The sequence below is a fragment of the Giraffa tippelskirchi genome, chromosome 11, assembly GCF_054371585.1.
Source record: "Giraffa tippelskirchi isolate mGirTip1 chromosome 11, T2T-mGirTip1v1.2.pri, whole genome shotgun sequence".
NCBI lineage: Eukaryota > Metazoa > Chordata > Mammalia > Artiodactyla > Giraffidae > Giraffa > Giraffa tippelskirchi.
In genome coordinates, this window is record NC_137285.1 from 106,814,461 (window position 1) to 106,836,132 (window position 21,672).

The window sequence follows — 21,672 nt, forward strand, 5'->3', positions numbered from 1 at the left end:
CAGGGTCTTTTCCAATGAGTCAGCTCTTCGCATCAGGTGGCCAAAGTATTGGAGTTTCAGCTTCAACATCAGTTCTTCCAATGAACACTCAAGACTGATCTCCTTTAGGATGGACTGTGGTTTCCAGACATTGCTCCCACAAATTCTATTTGAAACATTTAAAAATCAGTAAAACAAGGGCATGGACCACCCAGACTAGGCACAAGCCACTGGGCAGGATTGGGGTCTGGGAGGGCCCTGTGCCACAGGCATTGATCAACCATTTAGTTATTAGGTCACTGGGGAAGTCCACGGTGTCCTGGTGGAGCCAGAGGGTAACCTGGGTGGAAAGGGGTGCAGAAGGAGGGCATGCTCAGGAACTAGATTAGTGACCATTGACCAATGAATACGCAAATACTTTGATGTTTTTAGAACCAGAGCACCAGTACTGGAGCTTGCCTGCTTATTCAGCCACATTCCCTCCATTATACTCTAAGCACTAACTGTTGGTTGCTCCCCAGTATTGTTTTCCCCTTGGGAATTCAACCCTTGATTTGTAAATGGGCACAGGGATGCTCAGAACAGCACCCCTCCCTCCCAGCATCCCTGGCAGATGGGTATGCCCATAAGACTATTCTGGCCATGTGTGCACTTTGGGTTTGTGCCCTTGGACCATGCAGACAAAGGAAGAGATGGCAGAGCAATGAGACAGAAGCAGCATGAACACCCGGCAGTTTCCCAGAGCAAGGCTGAGATACCAGTTTATGAGAGAGAAATACACTTCAGTTGTGTGTGTGAGCCACCATCATTTTGGAACTCTGTGACAGGCAGCTAAAGTTTTGTCACAACTCATGTACTGCGGAACCTTGGACCTGCTACCTTCAACCTCAGTCTAGTTTCCCAACTTGACCACTGTAGAGCCACATGCAAAAACTGGCCTAAGTCAGTTTAGTCAGGCCTAATCATTAGTTCTTTTTGATGGATAATGGTGGCTGCCAAATTGGAGCAGGTACAGATTATTTACTTCTTGTTACTGGCTGAATTGTGTCCACCCACACACTGTATGTTGAAATCTAACCCTGAGTACCTTGGAAGATAGCCACATTTGAAGATAATGTCTTTAAAGGGGATTTAGGTTAATTGTGGCCTTTAGTGAAGTGAAAGTTGCTCACTTGTGTCCAACTCTTTGTGACCCCATGGACTATACAGTCCATGGAATTCTCCAGGCCAGAATACTGGAGTGGGTAGCCTTTCCCTTCTCCAGGGGGTCTTCCAAGCCCAGGGATAGAACCCATGTCTCCCACATTGCAGGTGGATTTTTTACCAGCTGAGCCACAAGGGAAGCTCAATTGAGGCCTCTAGGATAAGCCCTAATCTGATATGGTTGGTGTCCTCATAAGACGAAGAGACTCCAGGTGTGTACACAGGGATGACCATAGGAGGGTCCAGCAAGAGGACAGTCATCTGGAAGCCAATGAGAGAGGCCTCAGAAGAAACCTGCCCTGCTGACACCTTGAGCTTGGGCTTCCAGCCTCCAGAACTGTGAGAAAGTACAGTTCAGTTGTTTCAGCCACTTTGTCTGTGGCATTTTGTTATGGCACCCTTAGCAAACAAACACACTCCCTGTAACCTCACTGCCAGATTTTAATGACAGCAAATCTCATGGCAGGTTCTGCTGTACACACAGGCATTTATCACACATCTACAAGGAACAGGACACATCCCGTGTCATCTCTCTTAGGTATTCTCATCACACCTCATTTGAATGTGCTTAATTAGACATTGGTAACAGGCAACCGGAATCCTCAGACCAAGCACACAGGACAAGTCAGAGAACAATATTCTGCCAGCTCTGAGGCTGCAGGACTTGTTATATTCTTGCACCTGCCCACAAAATGACTGGGTGTTTCTATGAAATCTTTTTGATGAGCCATATGTCATAAATACTTCTGAATTCACTACCCAAGGTCCGTTTGAATACTCATTAAGCTCATTAACAAGCCAGTAGTGAAAATCAATTTTTAACATTTGTTATGCTAATTAGTAAAAAAAAAAAAACACTTGTATTGACTGAGACTTAGAATAACCAAAACATTTGTAATAGCTACCTCTAGAGTGTGGACTTTCTGATGAGAACCTAGTTGATTACTCCAAAGGCATGAATTCCTGATGAGGGCAAACGACTGTCCTAGAGCATTGCCTCAACAACACTGACTATCTCACTGTCCAGGCTGTGCAGTGCTTAGTCGCTCAATCATGTCTGACTCTTTGAGACCCCATGGACTGTAGCCCACCAGGCTCCACTGTTAATGGAATTCTCCAGACAAGAATACTGGAGTGGGTTGCCATGCCCTCCTCCAGGGGATCTTCCCAACCCAGGGATCAAACCCAGGTCTCCTGCATTGTAGGTGGATTCTTTGCCATCTGAGCCACCAGGGAAGCCTGTTTGGAGACTCCTAAGTAAATGGCAGACATGAGCAATTCTCACTGAAAGAGAATCCATGACATGATTCTAAAGGAAAAACATTCTCCTCGTGTGTTACTATACACTCCACACTCAGCTACAACACTCCTTAGCTTTTAAAAAAATAATTCATTTTACTTTAACTGAACTGGGTCTTCACTGTTGTACTCAGGCTTCCTCTAATTTCAGGGAGCAGGTGCTACTCTTTGCTGCAGTGTGCAGGCTTCTCATTGCGGTGCCTTCTCTTGTTGCAGAGCATGGGCTCTAGGGTGTGTGCAGGCTCTGTAGTTGTAGCACACAAGCTTAGTTACCCCATGGCCTGTGGGATCCTAATTCCTGGACCAGGGATTGAACCCACATCTCCAGAATTGCAAGATGGATTCTTAACCACTGGTCTATCAGGGAAGTCCCATCCTTCACTTCTGATGCCAGATACATGAGTTTTCCAAACATTGAGCAGTTCTGTGACACCAGCTGAGTGTCCTACAATTTAACTCAGTTCTGACACTACCTGGAGATCACATCAGATCCCCAGGTTCATCATTCAGACTGCCCTTCTCCACTTCAGATGCGGATTCCAAATCCAGATTGTTACCCGTGCTTCAGACCTATTGGCTATAGATTGGAGGTTCCCACCATCTCCTCCTGAAGTTTAATTAATTTTGCTCCATAAATTAATCAAATTGATTAATTGGCTCACAAAACTCAGGAGAACATTTTACTTATTAGATCACCAGCTTACCACAAAAGGGTAAAACTCAGGAACAGTCAGATGGAAGAGATCTTAGGGCAACGCATGGGGAAAGGGCACAGAGTCCCATGTCCTCTCTGGGAACACCCATATCTCCACAAAGGCCCCAACTTAGAAGTTGCCCGAATCCCATGCTTCTGGGTTTTTCCTGGAGGCTTCATTGCATAGGCATGTTTGATTAAATCATTGACTGTCCACAGCTGATTTAACCTCCAGCCCCTCTCCCCTCCCCAGAGGTCAGGGGTGGGGAAGTGGAGAGATAGTTCCAACCCTTTAATCTTGGTTGGTTCCCTTGGCAACCAGCTCCCATCCTTAGGGGACTTTCCAAAAGTCACCTCATTAACATAAACTCTGGTGTGGTTGAAGGGGGCTTGTTAGGAATAACAAAAGACAACTTTCTTAAGCCTATCACTTAGAAACAAGGGTTTTGGGAACTCAGTGTTAGAAATGGGATGAAGACAAAATTATATATTTCTTATTATCAATCACAATAGTTTATGTCTGTCTCTTGTTCTGTTGCTGTTGGAAGCTTTTGTTTATTGTCTCTAGTTGACTTTTAACTAATATAAACAGAGTCAAGTATGAGTGTATAAATTAATTTTAATCCCTGCCTGGGGCATACTGTTAACATTTAAAGGTCCTAGTCAGGAATCTGGGGTTCCCAGATGGGTCAGCAATAAAAAAATCCACCTGCAATGCAGGTGACATAGGAGACTCAGGTTCCATCCCTGGGTTGGAAAGATCCACTGGAGGAGGAAATGGCAACACACTCTAATATTCTTGCCTGGAGAATCCCGTGGACAGAGGAGCCTGGAAGGCTATAATCCATGGGGCCAAAAAAGAGTCGGATACAGCTGAGCACAATCGCACATATTGATAAAGTCAGGATTGACACTCTAAGTGGGGTCTGCATTTGAAGCACCTTGTTCCAGAATCCATGCTGCTGAGGTGGCTCCCTCCACCCAGATCTTGCAACATCATGATCTCAATCTGAATCCAATGATGCAGGAATTAGCATAAGGAATACTAGGAATTATTTTTCACAGGTGAAATTGACGCTGCCTAAGAAACACGGTTGTCTGGGATGGGCTTGAGTGAACAAGCTGTGAGAATCCACAAACAGCAGGCCAATTCCTCCCTCAGAGCTGTGTCACCAGGTGGCATGCATCTCATCTCTTGTCCCTGTGCTTAATGGGAAACTCTGTTCCCTGATTTGACCAGGAGTTTAGTAGACCCTTGGCCCCAGAACAGTGAGACATCTTCCTAGGGCCCATGTTTTCCTGCAGGGGGTGGGGGTGAGAGCAGGAACTGTCCTGAGTCTCCAGGAACAGGCTGCAGGAATGCTTCTGTGTGACTGAACCAGACCTGGGTCTTGCTTATGTGGCCACTTGTCACTGGGTAGGTGGGACACAGACAAACCTGAATAAAACTACGATGTTGGCAGAATGGCATACTGATTTAGCCACAATCTCTCATCTGAATTTTCCATAATAACCATAGGTAACATTTAGAGAACAAGTTTTATGTGCCATGCAATGTTGACATGTACAATTTCACTTAATTACTTACACTTGCAGAAGTAGCCAGTTCATTTACAGATGAAGACAGGGTCTGAGAAGGTGTCTGAGATGATCCAGCAGGTCAGGGGAAGACCGGGGGAATAAACCCAGGTGAGCTGGTTCCCTGATGTCTAAACTTGGGCCTCTGCTCTCTCCACGCTGTTCCCAGGTCAACCTCCTGAAAAATGGGATGTGAAAACACAGGAAACCGGCCCCATCTAGCTGAGGTGCATATCAAAGGAATGATTTCAGTGAGCCCATATTCTTGCATCTTCGCATACCTAGAAAAGTGCTAAATTCCTTACCTTGATATGTCTGGTTTTCTTTCTTTTTTTTTTTTAAAAGAAAAAAAGTATTTGGCTGTGTTGAGTCTTTTTTGCAGCCTTCAAACTCTTAGTTGTGGCATGTGGGATCTAGTTCCCTGACCAGGGATCCAACCCAGGCCCCTGGCTTTGGGAGCACAGAGTCTTAGCCACTGGACCACCAGGGAAGTCCCTCTGTTTTCTTTAATAACAATAATTTTTGGCGTTCAGGTTACCTGCCCTTTGTTGCAAAGCTTCTGTATAACCTGTCTCCGCCTACCTGTCTTTAGGCAGCAGTTCTCTCATGATCATTTGAGATGCTGTCTCCCAGGGTGGAAGTCCTAAAATTTCCCACCGAATAAAACATAACTCTCAACTTTTGTGTTGTGAATATTTTTTAAGTCCTGTTGCGTTTATGTGATGAAATGATCTTGGCAAGATTAGATCGTGAGGAGGAAGAGGGGTGGAGGGCCAGCTCTGACTTTAGTGAGCAGAAAAAATGGGGACACAGTGGGTGCCCCTCTGTTGGGAGGCGAATAAGGCAGATGGGGGAGAAGGAACCACACACCGTGCTTGGCAGTGGGTGAAGTATTCCATGCCGTCATTATCACAGAAGAGCAGCCTTTTAGAATTAAGAATAGTCTTAATTTGCACTTCGTTGAGTTTTTCATTTACATAATGTTAGAATGCAAAGAAAATTCATACACAAAATCCACTGCTAATTTGGCATAGAAATTCTTGTTGAAATAACCACTGAAAGGGAAAGGATTTTTCACTTATCCTTCAGCTTAGGTGGTGGGACTAACTCTGGCAGTGGGTCAAACCCTAGATGAGAACATATCAATATTTGCCTCCCTGTAGATCTGTTGGTAGGCTCCAAGCTCTAATCACCGTTTCAATCATTTATTTGGTGTGGAGGATTTAATAGAATTTGTTTAAGGACTCTGAGAAAATGTATTCCTTTATTCTGGGCCTCATTAAAAGCACTTGCAGCTTTGAGTCCAGGGAGAATGATCAATTTAACACATACTAACTGGGCTGATGACACCACGTAAATTTTCCAGTGTGATGGATTTTGAGATGGCAGACAGCGAGAGAGGCATGAGCCTGGTGATCCAGGAAAGATCCCATGTGTGATAAACAGGTGCCTCCCAGAAACAGGAGGTAAACAAAGCAATGATTGTAGAGTGTAGGTTATGGTCCTGATGAAATAGTCTCCCTGGATGCACAGCATTTGCACCTCTCCTGGACCACAGTCCTTATGTTGCAGGAAGGGGAATCCCTTCCAGGGCCCGAAACTGGGCTCTTATCTAACACTCGGAAATGAATTATCCGAGGAGACATGTGTGCTGACAAAGGAAGGGATTTTATTGGGAAAGGGTGCCAGGGCGGAGAGCAGTAAGGTAAGGGAACCCAGGAGAACTGCTCTGCCACGTGGCTCGCAGTCTCGGTTTTATGGTGATGGGATTAGTTTCTGGGTTGTTGTTAGTCAATCATCTGACTCAGAGTCCTTCCTGGTGGTGCACACCTTGTTCAGCCAAGATGGATGCCAGCAAGAAGGATTCTGGGAGGTGGTTGGACATGTGGTGTCTCCTTTTGACCTTTCCCGAACTCTTCCGATTGGTGTTGGCTTATTAGTTCCGTGTTCCTTACCAGGACCTCCTGCTGTAAAACAACTCATGCAAATGGTTACTATGGTGTCTGGCCAGGGTGGGCAGTTTCACTCAGTGTGCTTCCCCGAACACTTACACAATTAGATAAGGCTCTCTTGGTTTCTCATGCCCTGTGCCTTCCCATCCTCTGGCAGCTGGCACCACCCCACCTGTTTCCTCTCACACCACCCTCCCTTGCCACCACCCTCTTACCTTGTAGCTTTTCCTCATTCCCTCAGACACATACCTTCCTATTCCTCCTGGACACAGCAATTACAGCCTTCTCCGCATCCACATCCCATCCCCACACACACACTAGAGACTACGGTTCCAAAGGTCTGGTTCTCTAAAAAATTTTCACTGGTTCACTCTCCCCAAACCCACTGATCATCTTTGTTTTCAAAAAAGAGCTATTTCTGTTATTAAATGGTAAACTAGGGCATGCAATACATTTTAAGAGTTTACTTGAGCAAAAGTTGATTCAACCAGGCAGCGCCAAACTGGAAATGGTTAGAAGAACTTGGGGGAAGGAACCAGGAAAGATATACAGAGAAGGTGAGGAAGCAAAGAAAGGAAATTGATTTATTGGCTGTAGCTTAATGCTTAGTTGGTTTGTTGTGGTTGACTGTCCTTAGTTTTCCATTTTTTAATTTCAAGGCATGTGTTATTGTTTAGTGACTAAATTGTGTGTCTGACTCTTTTGTGACTCCATGGACTGTAGCCCACCAGGTCTATTTCCCAGGCAAGAATACTGCAGTGGGTTGCCATTTCCTACTCCAGAGGACCTTCCTGACCCAGGATCAAACCCATGTCCCTTGCATTGGCAAGTGGATTCTTTACCACTGAGCCAGAAACAGCAAAGGTTTCCATTTCTTCAAGGCATGTATAGACTGATTTTGGTTTGCTTACCAAGGTCACAAAGCATTAGAGCCACTTCAGCCAAATATCTTCCTTGTTTAATTAATTTAATGCTGTTTCCACATATTTCTGCTATTTGTGTTTGTCTTTCCTTGGGGTAGTGGCTGGATTTTTTACAGACACTCATTATCCCCAACCTCAGGTAGTAGGTAATGACAAGGTCATACGTACAACCTCGTCAAGGGAAGGTTGTACTTGTGTCAAGGGAAGGACTCACTTCTCACCTGGTGCTGAGGGAACCCTCAAGCTATCTTTCCAGCATCCTGATGTAAACATTAGGATGGAAACATTCAGTCTCCCAAGAGCAGTCATTCAAACTTAGAACCAACTGTCAATGGATGTGAGTAGCAGGGGTGAGGGTATGCCACCCCATTCCCACCCCCACCCCAGCTGTTCATTTCAACTCAGCAGGATAGAATCTATTAAGTGCAAGATTAGAGGATAGATCTAAAGACGTTATTATCATTTAGAAAAGGAGGTTTAGTCCCAAGATAGCTGCTGTAATGAAAGGCAGAACATTATCAACATCTCAGGTGTGTGCTAAGTCGCTTCAGCCAGGTCCGACTCTGTGAGACCCTATGGACTGTTGCCTACCAGGCTCCTCTGTCCATGGGATTCACCAGGCAAGAATACTGGAGTGGATTGCCATTTCCTGATGTCAGGGGATATTCCTGACCCAGGGACTGAAGCTGTGTCTCTTATATCTCCTGCATTGGCAGGCAGGCAGATTCTTTACACTAGAACCACCTGGGAAGGCATAAATCCAAGATAGCAGGGCTTTGGGATGATTGGGAAGAGATCTGGGCAGAATCAAGAAATGACTTAGTAGAAGAGTCAGCAATGGTGTGGGATTTATTTCATTTCCACTGATGCAGGAAAACCGAAGGAGGGTTTCTGGGTCTCTGTTAGAGTGAGAAAGTGAACGAAGTGTTAGTCCCTCAGTCGTGCCTGACTCTTTTCGACCCCATGGACTGTAACCCTGCCAGCCTCCTCTGTCCATGTAATTCTCCAAACAAGAATATTGGAGTGAGTTGCCATTGCCTTCTCCAGGGGAGCTTTCTGATTCAGGGGTCAAACCCAGGTCTCCCGCATTGCAGGCAGATTCTTTACGTCTGAGCCACCAGGTGGGTCTCAAAGCCAGTCAGCCTGCCTATTTCCCATGTCTGGATGGCCCCGGGACCGCTTCAGACCATCTGTTGCACTAAAGCATCACAGACTTAAGATGACTCCTGGCAGGGCAGTGCCCCCTGGCTCTCTAGCACCTAAAGCTGTGCTTTCCCCGTTATTGTATCGCAAATGCTCCAAGGGAAGGATACCTGAACCTCTGATATGTAATTACTCAGGGGTTTCCAGAGAATCTCCAGCTTTACTTCCTCCCATTCACTCCCGATCCCGGAGGCTGAGTCCTATTCTATACTCCCGGGGAGGAAGATAATTTCCCATTGTCTTCCAACTGGAGTGTTTGTCCTTGCATCTACATAACAATCAGGACATTTCCAGGTTTTTGTTTCACACTCTTTGTGAGAAAGGTCTAAATGCTTTCCTCTTACAGAAGCTCAAGTTGAGTTTCTGAGAGATAGAGGCCAGATGACCAGGTTAAGCAGTGGAATTCAAAGCCTTTAAAACCTGCTCCCTCCTTCACCGGGTTTTGAACCCAAAGTCCTCTTTTGAAAATTTGAAACCAAATCTCTCATTCCATTTATCTTCTAGAAAAGCAGGGAAAAACAGAATTTGACTCATGAGCTCTGTAATATTACTGTCTACTTTAGCACTATGCCTCGGCAAGGCGCCTGGGGTAGGGGTGCGGCAGGACAGTGCTGGTTTACGGAGGGTTCACGCAGGGCTGAGCTGTGCAAGAGGTGGGGACTTGGGCAACTGTCTTCTCCTTTCTGTCCTGGCTCTCACTGCCCTGCTCCATCCAGGACTTGAAACACCAGCTCTTCTCTCTTCCTAAGGGAGGTATCAGATGCGGTAGAAAAAGTCAGAGAACCTCAGTTTGAATCTAAACCTTATAAACTATGTGACTCTGGGCAAGTCCTTCCTTCTGAGCCTTAATCCCCCAAATCTACAAAATGCTTCCCCCCCACCCCGCCCCGTCTAAAGGGGTGCTTTGAGAGGAAATCTGTTAGACAATGCTGTTGTAATGCAAATAGAAATCACTGCTGTGTGAAAGTAAGTTACAACTATTTTCAGAACCTCCTCTTTGAATTTAATATATTCAAGAGTGACAGTCTGCGTCATACAGCAAATCCCCATTGGCCATTTATTTTACATATGGTAGCGTAAGTTTCCGCGTTACTCTCTCCATATATCCCATCTCAAACTGGGGTTCGGTAACAGCCTACAGGGGTGAGATGCGGAGGGAAGTGGGAGGGAGGTTCAAGAGGGAGGGGATATTTGTATACCTATGGCTGATTCATGTTGATGTTTGGCAGAAACCAACACAATTCCGTAAAACCAATTATCCTTCAATTAAAAAATAAATTTAAAATTAAAAACAACAACAACAGTGACAGTCTTTAAGTTACTTGTTCTATGCTCTGGGTGCATCTGTATTTTAAACCTCATCAGTTATCCTAGACTGTGCCTTAACTAGAGGCATTTTTGGCAACAGCAGGAAAGTTATTTCTTTGGGGTCGGAAGGTATTTCTAGCTCACCCTGACTGGTGAGGTAAATGGTAGTTACTTGACCAAAATGATACGGAAGTGGGAATAAAGTTCACCACTCTGGGCACTGGATGGGGGGGTCCCTTTTGTGCTTCAGCAACTCAGAAGTCTGGTTGTGACTTAGGTCCGGCAGCTTTGAGAGAAAGAAGTGGTGGAGGGCAGATGGTGGTCAAGTTCTGATATTCAATTGTTGTAGCCACGCGTTCCGGAAAACAAACTCACTCAGAAGGACAACGCAGATAGTGGAGTGCAGTTTATTATACCGGTGGGCCCAAGGAAGAGTCTCCTCTTAGCCAAGGCCCCGACCAGTTTTTGTGAAAACCTTATATACCCTAAGTGTATGTGCCCAAACCCACCTCCCCACATTCCCTGAAACTAGTCTGAACTTGTGATTCATATGCCTTAACCCTAGGTAGTTAACAGTGGACAATTATCAATAGGCCTGAGGCCATACCCCAATAAGCATAATAGAATGTATGATTCTACTTGATTACACAGATAATTAGGGTATTCTTTTCGGTGACCGAGAGCCTAGGTACAAGCACTGGGGCTCTTCCTTCCGGGGGCCTGGTTTTCCAGTCGGTATGTCGTTTCTATAGATACTGGGCATATAGCTCAAAGTCCACAGTCCGGCCCAAGATGGAGTCCTGCATTCAAGACAGAGCCTGTTCTGTCAGTTTCCTCCGTCACAATCACATCTGCTCCTTACCACTCCCTAACCCTCACCACGAGGCACAGGGTGTCTTCTTGAACTCTTTTCATTGATACAGACGTTCTATAAACGTCACTGGGTACCCACTATATGCAAGAATCATACAAGCACTGGAAGCATAGACATTGAGTAAGATGAACCTGGTTTTGCCCTCTTACTGCTTATAGTTTTGCTATGTTATGTTGTTGTTTAGTTGCTAGGTCATGTGACCCCCACAGACTGGAGCCTGCCAGGCTCCTTTGTCCATGTGTTCATGGGATATCCTAGGCAAGAATACTGGAGTGGGTTGTCATTTCCTACTGCAGGAGATCTTCTCGACCCAGAGATCGAATTCACATCTCCTGTGTCCCCTACATTGGCAGGCAGATTCTTTTTTTTAATTTTAATTTATTTAGTTATTTTAATTTGAGGATAATTACTTTACAATATTGTGATGGTTTTTGCCATACATCAGCATGAATCAGCCATGGGTGTACATGTGTCCCTCATCCTGAACCCCCTCCCACCTCCCTCCTCACCCCATCCTTCTGGGTTGTTCCAGAGCACTGACTTTGAGTGCCCGGCTTCATGCATCCAACTTGCACTGGTCGTCTATTTTACATATGGTAACATACATGTTTCAATGCTATTCTCTCAAATCATCCCACCCTCACCTTCTCCCACAAAGTCTAAAAGTCTGTTCTTTACACCTGTGTCTCTTTTGCTGCCTTGCGTATATGATCATTGTTACTGTCTTCCTAAATTCCATATATATGTGTTAATATATTGTATTGGTGTTTCTCTTTCTGACTTACTTCACTCTGCATAATAGGCTCCAGTTTCATCCACCTCATTAGAACTGACTCAAATGTGTTCTTTTTTTATAGCTAATATTCCATTGTGTATATGTACCACATCTTCCTTATCTAGTTGTCTGCCGAGGGACATCTAGGTTGCTTCCGTTTTCTAGCTATTGTAAACAGTGGGCAGGCAGATTCTTTACCACCTACCCACCTAGAAAAAAATTTGACTACAAGTTGGATCTGTTCCTTTTACTTTAAACTTTGCCCCCTGTTGCTTTTGTTCACTGAAAGGATACTGTCTGTACATAATGGCCTGCCACAGGGAACCCAGCCCCTCTTTTTGAAGGTTAAACCAAAGTGCCTTTGTTAAGGGAGTCATCCTGATCCTGTCCACCTGTGAATGGGTACAAGAAAAAAGAAATGTACATATCCTCACCTCAAGGCTGGCCATTTCAGGAGATGTTTGTAAGATTAATGGCTTTTTTTAAATCCTCACTTCCTCCACCTTTGTGTTCTGTAAAAGATAACTAGTAACCAGACCCTAATAGCTAAGATAGTTATTTTGAGACACTAGTCTGCCATCTTCTCGGTGGACTTGGTAACAGTTTGAGAGGAAAATGAGGTTAAATAAGTAATGAGACCAGAGAGAAAGTACCGAAGATTGCAAGAGACTTAGGGCCTCTATCTAAGCAATGTGGCATAACCTAGGCTAGTCCAGAGGTCTCTTGGAACCTGAAGGATGCACGGAAGTTGGCTAGGCCAGGGGCTGGGCAGGGAGGGAGGGTGAGATGCCAGATGCCAGCATTAGGGAAGGCCAGGAGGAGAGAGAGAGGGAACAGAAAAAAGTCCAGTTAGGCTTTGGGAGTTTTTCTTCCTTCTTTGTGGCTGTCCTTGTTGCTATGTTAACAGTGACTCCATCTGGATAAAGATGTGGGACTCTGGTGACCTCTGTGTGATCTTTCCTTAGCCCCGTCTTCAGCTCTATTTTAGGACGGCCTGGGTGGGGCAGAAGGACAGAGGAGTGCAGTTTAAAGGCTGACCCTGGAGCTTCCCTGGTGGTAAAGACTCCACCTGCTGATACAGGGGACACAGGTTCAATCCCTGATCTGGGAAGGGGAAGATCCCACATGTTGTGGGGCAACTAAGCCTGAGCGCTACAACTATTGAGCCTGAGTTTCTAGCGCCCGTTATCTGCAACAAGAGAAGCCACTGCAATGAGAAGCCCATGCACTGCAAATAAAGAGTGACCTCCACTTGCCACAAACAGAGAAAGACCATGGAGCAACAAAGACCCATGGAATACAATCCATGGAATTCTCCAGGCCAGAATACTGGAGTGGGTAGCCTTTCCCTCCTCCAGGGGATCTTCCCAGCTTGGGGATCAAACCCAGGTCTCCCGCATTGCAGACAAATTCTTTTTACCAATTGAGCTATCAGGGAAGCCCAATAAAGACCCAGCACAGCCCAAAGTAAATAAATAATAAAAATAAAGTCTGATCCCAGGCTCAAGACCTTTTTATACACAGTAACAAGTCTAGTGTAAAACTCCCATGCATCTTGGTTTTCCTCCTGGTGTGGAGCAGCATGGAGACAAAGGCCATGCAAGTTGGGGTGGAGTGGGATGGGGATCCTCCATTCTCTCCATCTACTTTCCCACCCCAATACGGATGTTGTTTTGGAGGCATGGAGGAAGTGGAGGCTTGTTTACAACCAAGATCCGGTTTTGAAGCTAGGAGGAACATCCCGGTCAATTGCAAAAGTCAGCCGTGGCCTGTGGCTGTGCCCATCTTGTGCCCATGTGGAGGTCCTGAAGGGGTGGGGAATGGTCAGGGCTATAAGGTCTCTTTTCATTTCACATATGAAGACACCAATGCCCAGAGAGACCAGATGATCAAGAACAAAAATCACACAGTAACTTACTTGCAAAGCAGGACTAGAATGTATATCTCTAATGCCACCTGTGTACAGTACTTCTATCTGGGGTCTTCACAATTTGCATGGCAATGTTACTTCACTTACATTATCTCCTCTGATGCTATCAGCATATCTGTGTGGATAAGCAGAAATTAAGATCCTTATTTTGCAGATGAGAAAACTGACGTTCAGTTGGAGAGGTAGTGTGGTTATGAGGCTCACACGGTCTCAGGGTTTGCTGATTATCCACCTTAGAACAGTGTGGAAGGTACATAATGATTACAGAGGAGGGCTTTCAAGGAGCAAATTATCCATGTTTGATCATTCCTGCCAGTTCTCCAGCATCCATGCTGCAAATCCAAATCCAAATCAGCAAGTAGCTGGCCCTGCTCTACCAATCCTTCCCTGCAAATTGCCTTTTGCACCTGAAGCCAACAGTTTTCGTGGGAAAAGCAGCTTTCCATCTTCAAATCCACACTTAAGGGACACATGTTTTCTGCTGGGACTCTGACATTCACTCTTATAGAAAAGGCTCTCATCAAATGTATGTTGAAATAAACAACAACTGAAACTCCTGCAGGATGTTCTGACTCTAGCCCTGTTCCTCTCATTTTCGCTTCGGGGTTAAATAGGTGTTGATGTGTCTTTGCTTCTGGCCTAAGGCCACAGAGTGGTCCATGCCTGTTCCGGTGATACTGACCAGACAGCGCTGGTCCAGATGGGGAGTTGGAGCTGGCAGTGAATCTGTGGCTTTCTCAGAGGATCGGTGATTTGTTTGGTGGGGGAGAACTAGGTGGTTCTATGATTATGGTGAGATGAATAGAAAGACTGGGGGAGAAAGGAAGGGGTGAGAGGAAGCTGGGGACTAAAGAATCTGACCCCAGGTCCCCAGAGAGTCTGGCATGGGGTACGAGAGGGGGGTAGAAGGCTGGATTTAGGGAGGCAAGGAAAGGCTGTCCCTCTTTGGGTGGGTTGTCCCCAGGGGTGACGCTAGGTAGGGGAAGAGGATGAGCTAAGCTAACTGGAGGGCAGGGGCAGGACCATGAGCATTTTGGGGGCACTGAAATGACCATCCTCTCCTCCCTCTCAGCCTCTCAAGGGCTTGCATGAAACTCTGGAAGTCTCTCCTTCAGCCCTGCTTCTTTTGTCTTATCAAGAACCAGGGTCTGAGTCCAGAGCACAGCGAAACATAAAATGAAACAGAAGATAGGCCTTGGTGGCTCCCACAAACCTGCAGACAAATACTGACCTTGGGTTTGCCTCCGCCCTGCCGTTTATCTCCTTGTGCTTTGAACAGAGTCTTGGATCCTCCAGCTGCATGGAGGGTTAATTTAAAATGTGTCCTCCCGACTCTCCGGTGTCTGCCCCTCCGCCCCCAGTGGCAAGGCTTTACCCACCCTAGGAAGAGGACCTGTAACAGCGTTGGCTGTGGGCTGAAGGGTCTGGGGTGTGTGCACAGGTTTGGGGGCTTAGGTAGGATGGTTTGGTGCTCGGTCACCCAGGCGGGGGTCACAAGGAAGCCACTGTGCCGGGGCTGTGTGTCCCGCGCAGGTCTTCTGTGTGCAAGGAACCACTGTGTAACTAACTAGGTGACTGTTTAGGTGTGGCGAGTCTCTTGTCTGACTATCCTTGTTTTTAAGGCCTCTGTGCCAGGAGTATATTTACTGTGTTCCGGGCAGGGGCAGTTTAGTTCGAGTTTGGTGCCCAGAGTAATTGAAACTGTGTGAGTTGCACCATGGGGGCGGGCTCATCTGGACTCGAACGTGCGCGCCGCGTTCTCCGCGCTAATGTTCTCGGATTCCCCACGCTCCCTCGGAGGTGGGGACGCGACAGGGGGCGGACGAGGTGTTCGCGTGGCGGGACCCGGAGCTGTGCAGTCGGGAAAGGAGACCTGGACCCGACCCAGCAGAGGAGGCGAGAACTCCAGGGAGGACCGGCGAGCCCCACGCGACTCCCACTTGCCGCAGGTCTCACGGGCGACGAGGAACGCCCCCCGGGGGCCCGGGCCGCGCGCCCGCTGCCTTGACTTCCCCATCGCCGCGCGGGGGAGGGGCCGCAGTGGAGAAAGTGCGCGAAGGGGCCGCGGCGGCGAGCGTCCCACGTGACGGCGCCGCGCCGAGCCGAGCGGGACCCGGCGGCGGCGGCGGGCGCAGCGGGGCGGCCTGGAGCCCCGGGAGCGGCGCGCGCGGCCCCGGCCCGGCCGGCGTCCCGGCCTCGCGCTGCACATTCTCTCCTGGCGGCGGCGCCACCTGCGGTCGCGTTCGCCCGAACATGGCGACACGGAGCAGCAGGAGGGAGTCGCGACTCCCCTTCCTCTTCGTCCTGATCGCGCTGCTGCCCCCCGGGGCTGTCGGGCAGATCTGGCCGCAGACGCTGCACGGCGGCCGCGGGCCTGGGCCCCAGGACCGGGGCTTCCTCGTGGTGCGGGGCGACCCGCTCGAGCTGCGGCTGGGGGCGCGCGGGGCGCCCCGGGGGGCGGACGAGAAGCCGCTCCGGAGGAGACGGAGCGCTGCTCTACAGCAGGAGCCCATCCAGGTGTACGGACAGGTGAGCGGTCGGCCCTCGCCTTCCCTCCGGCTCTCTCTTCTCCCTGCACCGCCGCACCCCCGCATCCATCCTTAGCTGTCGCCTCCCAGGTGCAGGCACCGCTGGGGACTTCCCGGCTGGCGTTTGTTTTTCTCCCCTCCGCACACAGGAGTACAACCGTCAGCACTTGAATCGCCTTGATCTTTCCTTCTTCCTGACGATTTTAGCAAACGGATTCCAGGGCACTCGCGGGGTGCACTGTTTCCCCAGGCTGTGTGCTCTCCAGTGGAGTTCTGGCAGGTATCGGAGGGGTGCAGCTTCATTTTACACGTAGATAGAAAACGGGCTTTCTTTCTTGTACCATCAGTTAGCAGCGGAGGCGAGCACCCTGCAGTTGCAGTACGTTTACCCAGAACAGTCAGAGGAGAGGGTTTCCGCACTTACCGTTTTAAACCACAATTAAGGTGGGCAAACCTGAAATCTTGACTCGGGGCATATAGTCAAACAAGAGGTGTGTGTGTGTAAGTGCTGAATTCTTTTTTTCCTGGTGATTGGGGGGCGGTGAGGTTCTATCCATCCTCTCCCTTTCAAAATACTGATTTTATGTTGGACAGGAATATCATGACACTTGGGGATTTGAAAAACTGCAGGAGTTTGGTGGGTATTATTATTCAGCAGATGATTTATTTCTATCTAGGCAATGGGCTTATTAGATCATGAGGAACATGAATTTCACTTTTATGGCTGGACTTTACTGTTGGCAATTGCAAACCGAGTTTGTGGGCTAGAATCAGCGTTGGCAAAATTAATTTGTCCGTGTTATTGCCTCAGGAGACTCACAGTCCTGTGGTTGAGATTGACATTAACAAAGCTGGCAGGTCAGTGGGGGAAGAGAAGTGGAAATAGTGGAGGTGGTCAATTACGTGATTTCTAGAGTCAAAATGTTCCCTTCCAAGTAGAAATTAAAAGATTGGTCTGAATTCTGCATCTCTTCGCTGATTTTCCTTTAGCCATTTCTTCAGGAAATATACAGAGTTTAATGTTCAACCTTTGGAGCCGGAAGAACATTATAAACCATCTCTCTCTATTGTGTCATTTTGATGATGAAGCCACCAGAGCCGGGAAAGGTGAAGTGACTAGCCCAAGGTCATGTGGGGCAGGGTTGCTGGCTCTTTAGTTTTTGTCTGCATTGTCTCACTGATCTTTGAGAGATCAAATAGTCGCCCACTCTTGATACAGTGCTTCTTAAATAACTTCTTTCTAAAGAAAAATGTATTGGTAAGAAAAGGGCTTGGGAGGAGGTTTGAGGATGGGAGCATTTGACTTCCATACACCACCAGTCCTAGGGCAAGAGCATGTGCCAGCGGGCATATAACGGCTGGTGGGCATGGGCTGCTGGAGCTTGCCTTTGTGGCTCTCCCGAGGGTCCAGATCCTTGCTGCCCTCTCCACTCCCTTCTGAAACTTCTTTTTTGTATTACTGAAAGAAGTCAGCAGGGTCCTTGCTCTCCACAGGGACACCAGCATCCTGATGGTGGATGGGAGAGGGAGAGAGAGAGGCTCCCTTGTTCCCTGAGTCTTCCCATCAGGCCAGCTCTCCTGTGGGCTTGAGTCAGGTTTCTGGGGTCTGGGAATGCGGAGCAACGGAAGACGATCCCTTCTGGATCTCAGGTCCCCCACAACTATAGATTGGGCTGCTGGTGAACGTCCTGGAGGCAAAAATATGCACGCAGGTGCCATTTGTAAAAGCTCCTGGGGATTTGGGACAAGTTAAACTGTGTTCTCCATAGGAGTGACTAAAAAACCTTCGGCTTTCATGTTTCTGAGTCCGCCTTATTGAATTTGTTTCCGTGGAAGGATGGAGAACTAGCTGTGGAACTCTTAATGAGGAATTCCTATCAAGGGTGAAGACCCAGAGCAGTGTTTTGTCTTCTCTGGGGCTGCCTCCCTGTGCCTTTGTTCTTGCTTGCCCTGAGGTTAATAAAAGTGGGATTAACTTGAATCTGTAAGGATCTGAGTTAGATTGAAGGAAGGACTTCCTGGGCTTTCTGCTACAAGCACTGCCTGGTGTAGACCCTTCAGACTCCAAGCACAGGAATCAGGGGCTGAAGGGGTTTGGCCTGTCCGTCTTGGAGCTCTGAAGGGCCTCAGGACTCTTTGGAAGGATCTTTCAAGTAAAGATGACCACTTGCCTCTTTTTTTCCCTGGGACAGACCTGGTTTAGAAGTTGTCCGTGTTGGGTATGAAAAGTGCTGTGTTCATGCTCAAAAGGGTCAGGATGCAGACTATAAATTAGATCCCTGGTGGCACAGATGGTAAAGAATCTACCTGCAGGGCAGGAGATCTGGGTTTGATCCCTGGGTTGGGAAGATCCCCTGGAGAGGGAAATGGCTACCTACCACTCCAGTATTAGTGCCTGGAGAATTCCATGGACAGAGGAGCCTGGCGGGCTACAGTCCATGGGGTCACAAAGAGTCGGACACGACTGAGCAACTAACACATTCTGCTTCTAGCCTTAAGCCAGTTCTCATTAAAGTGAGAGTATAAATACTCCCCCCAACCCCCACACTTTAAATTTTTCTGTAGTGTCAGTTGAATTCAGTACTATTCTATGTAAGGATGGAGTGCATATGAAGGGGCAGGGGGAGTTTTCATCACTGCTTTCAGAAAATTTAGAATCTAAGGAGCAGATAAAACAGATGCAAATAAATGTACAGGCAAGGAAATGTACCAGACAGGGACAAGGAAACAGGGACATGATAAACTGGCCACAACTCTCCAGTGGGGTGTGAGTGGGTTGTTTGACATGGAAGGCATGGGAGATGCAGTGATAAAGGGTCAGTGGGCTCAGACACTCTGCAGCTTCTCACCCTCTGACCTTTGAGTACATTTGAAGGGATGCTGGGCACCACAGATCAGGGCTAGAAGCAGAAGCTGCCTGATGGAAAAAGACCCCCGGGGTGATGTTCAGGCTGCGGTGATGTTCAGGCTGCCGGCTTCAGGGAGGGGATCCAGAGGGCTTTTGCATCTGAGGAGGAGTCCTGTGTTGGAGTCAGTGTCATTCTTTTCCTTTGGTGCTGCTAACCTTTGGAGTAAACTAGGTTTAGTTGTGCTTCTTCTAAAACAGGCCAGATCCAAGAAGGGGGATTCCAACATTCTTGGCACACTGGGTTCCTTCCTGATTTCACGTCAGCTCCATGCCTCTATGCCACCTGCTTTTTCCTCTGCCTCCAATATTCTTCCCTGGTTTCTCTGTTTGCCTGCAAAACCCCTATTCCATTTTTCAGCATCCAAGGAATGTCTCTTAGTATTCCCAGGCTCTGGTGGGAAGAGTTCTTTTGAGCTTGGTTACAGCACTGACTGTCTTGTGTTCTAATTGCTTGTGTGACTGTTTTATCTCCCAGTTTGCTCCTTGAGGGCATGGATCAAGCCTCTCCTCTGTGTTCCTGGCACTTGGGAGGCCCTTAATGAATATTTGTGGACCAGCTGCCCATCTGGAAGGTGAAAGGCCTGGAGGGTAGGAAGCACATCCAAGTTATAGAAAAGGTATTTATAAGGAGGACTGTGGTGAGGCCACAAATGGAGAGTGGAAGTGAGTTGGCTCAGAATGTGGGTTGGGGAGCCCTGATTTTCCTGTGCTTTTCTGGGGGTTTATTTTGAACGAAGAGCTGCAATTCTGTTGGGCAGAATGCTCCCATTTAGGGCTATCATGGTAACGCTAATGGTATTGTTTTGGGGAAAAAGCCTTTGGAATGAAGCACAAAGCCTAACAGGATTTACAGGTTTATTTTTCTCCCAATGAGCTCTCTCTTCATAATTCCTGCTTTTTAGAGGCCAGGGAGTATTCAGTGTCCTGATTTGAGACTGAAAATAAAGTGTCTGTTACAGTACAAGGACCTGAGACAAAGAGCCTCCTTTGGGGGATGGAAGACTGTGTAGCTTTAGATCTCTTTGGGGTAGATTCTTGTATGATACACTTGCTTGGGAAAGAATTGGCTGGTTGATTCTGAAGTTAGGACATTTGACCTGTATGCTTCCAAAAGATGAGAAGGCAAAGCCTTTGTGGTGTCAGGTTGGCTGCTTCTACATAGCTGAAGAGTTCCTTAGCGTGTTGGGTTGGCTTGATAAAGGGTGTGACCTTGAAAGACTTCCTGGTCTTGCTTGGCATCTCGTCTTGGGCACAGTTCTTGCCTCGGTCTCTGGCCACTGTTTAACAGCTTGCCTTTCTTGGGGCATGGTCGATGGAGGCTTCAAGAGGTGGAATGAATGGGAGGAAAAGGGACAGGGAAGGGGAGCGAGGAGATGGAGAATGAAAGGGGTGAAATAACAAGCCATCTAGTCTGGTTATTTAGCCTTCAGTAGGTAACGCGTGTTTGCAAAACAGTATTTGTTCAGAAGAGTGTATAGTGAGAAGTACAGTTCCTTCCCTCCTGTGTCCCCATTCACCTGGTGTCCCTTCCCAGTGGACACCCACGGTCATCAGTTTTCTGTGTGTCCTTCCAAAAACGTTCTATGTATATATAGCATATGGACATGAAACTTGAAAGGCTTTCTCTCATCCGTAGCCCCTAATATCATCAGTAATGACATTAGCTCCAAAGTATATTTATGGCATTATGACTGTCAATAGGAGGGGAGTTACCTGAAGTGTCCTAGTATAAAATGGATTGTACTTTTACTCCAGGCCAGGGTAGAAAATACCATTCCACTTGGAGGGTTCCTGTGGGCCGAGGCCAGGAGAGCAGCATTCTGTAGCCTTGTCATTTGGAAAGGTGCTGGAGGGCAGTTCCCTGGAGATGTAGAGCTCACGTGTGTGAGAGCATCAGAATATAGAGATCATGGATCTTGGCTTTAAGTTGTTTTCTTTTGGAGAATGTTTTCTTTAAATTCTGTAAAGTGGAGTTAATAGTATGCTTAATAAATTGCTTTGAGACCTGGGATCCGGGGAGGCAGATTCTAACAGCAATGAGCATCCCCAAGCAAAAGATGGATGTTGTAGGAACATTTCATTTGTCATATTTTGGATTTTCCTCCTTAAGAGATGACTGCCATCTTTGTAGTGTCGTTGTTTAATCCCAGGGCCAGGGATCCATGGAACCGAGCATCATACTGTCAGCTGTAATGGACAGACACAGGAGCTTGCAAATAATCTGGAGAGCAGGTAATCCCCAAAGTAGCTTATTTGCCTTTGCTATTTGTTTATTTAGTCTTTTAAAGCATCAGTTTACTTTCCTAATTAAAGTTTGCTTAGGTGCATATTAAAATGAGCTTGTATTCTTTGAGCAGTTGATATGCAAAACGGCTGGCATACATGTGTTAGGGAAAGCCAGTTTGGAGTTTAGAAATTTTGACAATAATTCAGATGCAAATAATTTGAGAGTTGACTGCACAGAAATATATTAAAGCTGAGGTATTGTAATAACCTTTCCTCCATCTTTTTTTTAGGT

General features: G+C 47.2%; 1 protein-coding gene across 3 annotated transcripts in view; it reads left to right on the top strand.

Annotated features, from left to right (window-relative positions):
- The first annotated feature begins 15,077 nt into the window (after nucleotides 1–15,077).
- Nucleotides 15,078–21,672, top strand: part of SORL1 (sortilin related receptor 1) — a 164,536-nt gene continuing 157,941 nt past the window's right edge. The window contains exon 1 of one of the 3 annotated variants that reach the window (XM_081541638.1): nucleotides 15,078–15,173. Coding sequence is in view for 1 of the 3 variants with exons in the window: in XM_081541636.1 (XP_081397762.1) it covers nucleotides 15,972–16,247 (276 nt within the window). In the remaining 2 variants the exon portion in view is untranslated. Of the gene's footprint in view, nucleotides 15,174–15,532; nucleotides 16,248–21,672 lie in introns of those variants that run through there. The other 2 variants (XM_081541637.1, XM_081541636.1) reach the window with 2 other exon arrangements.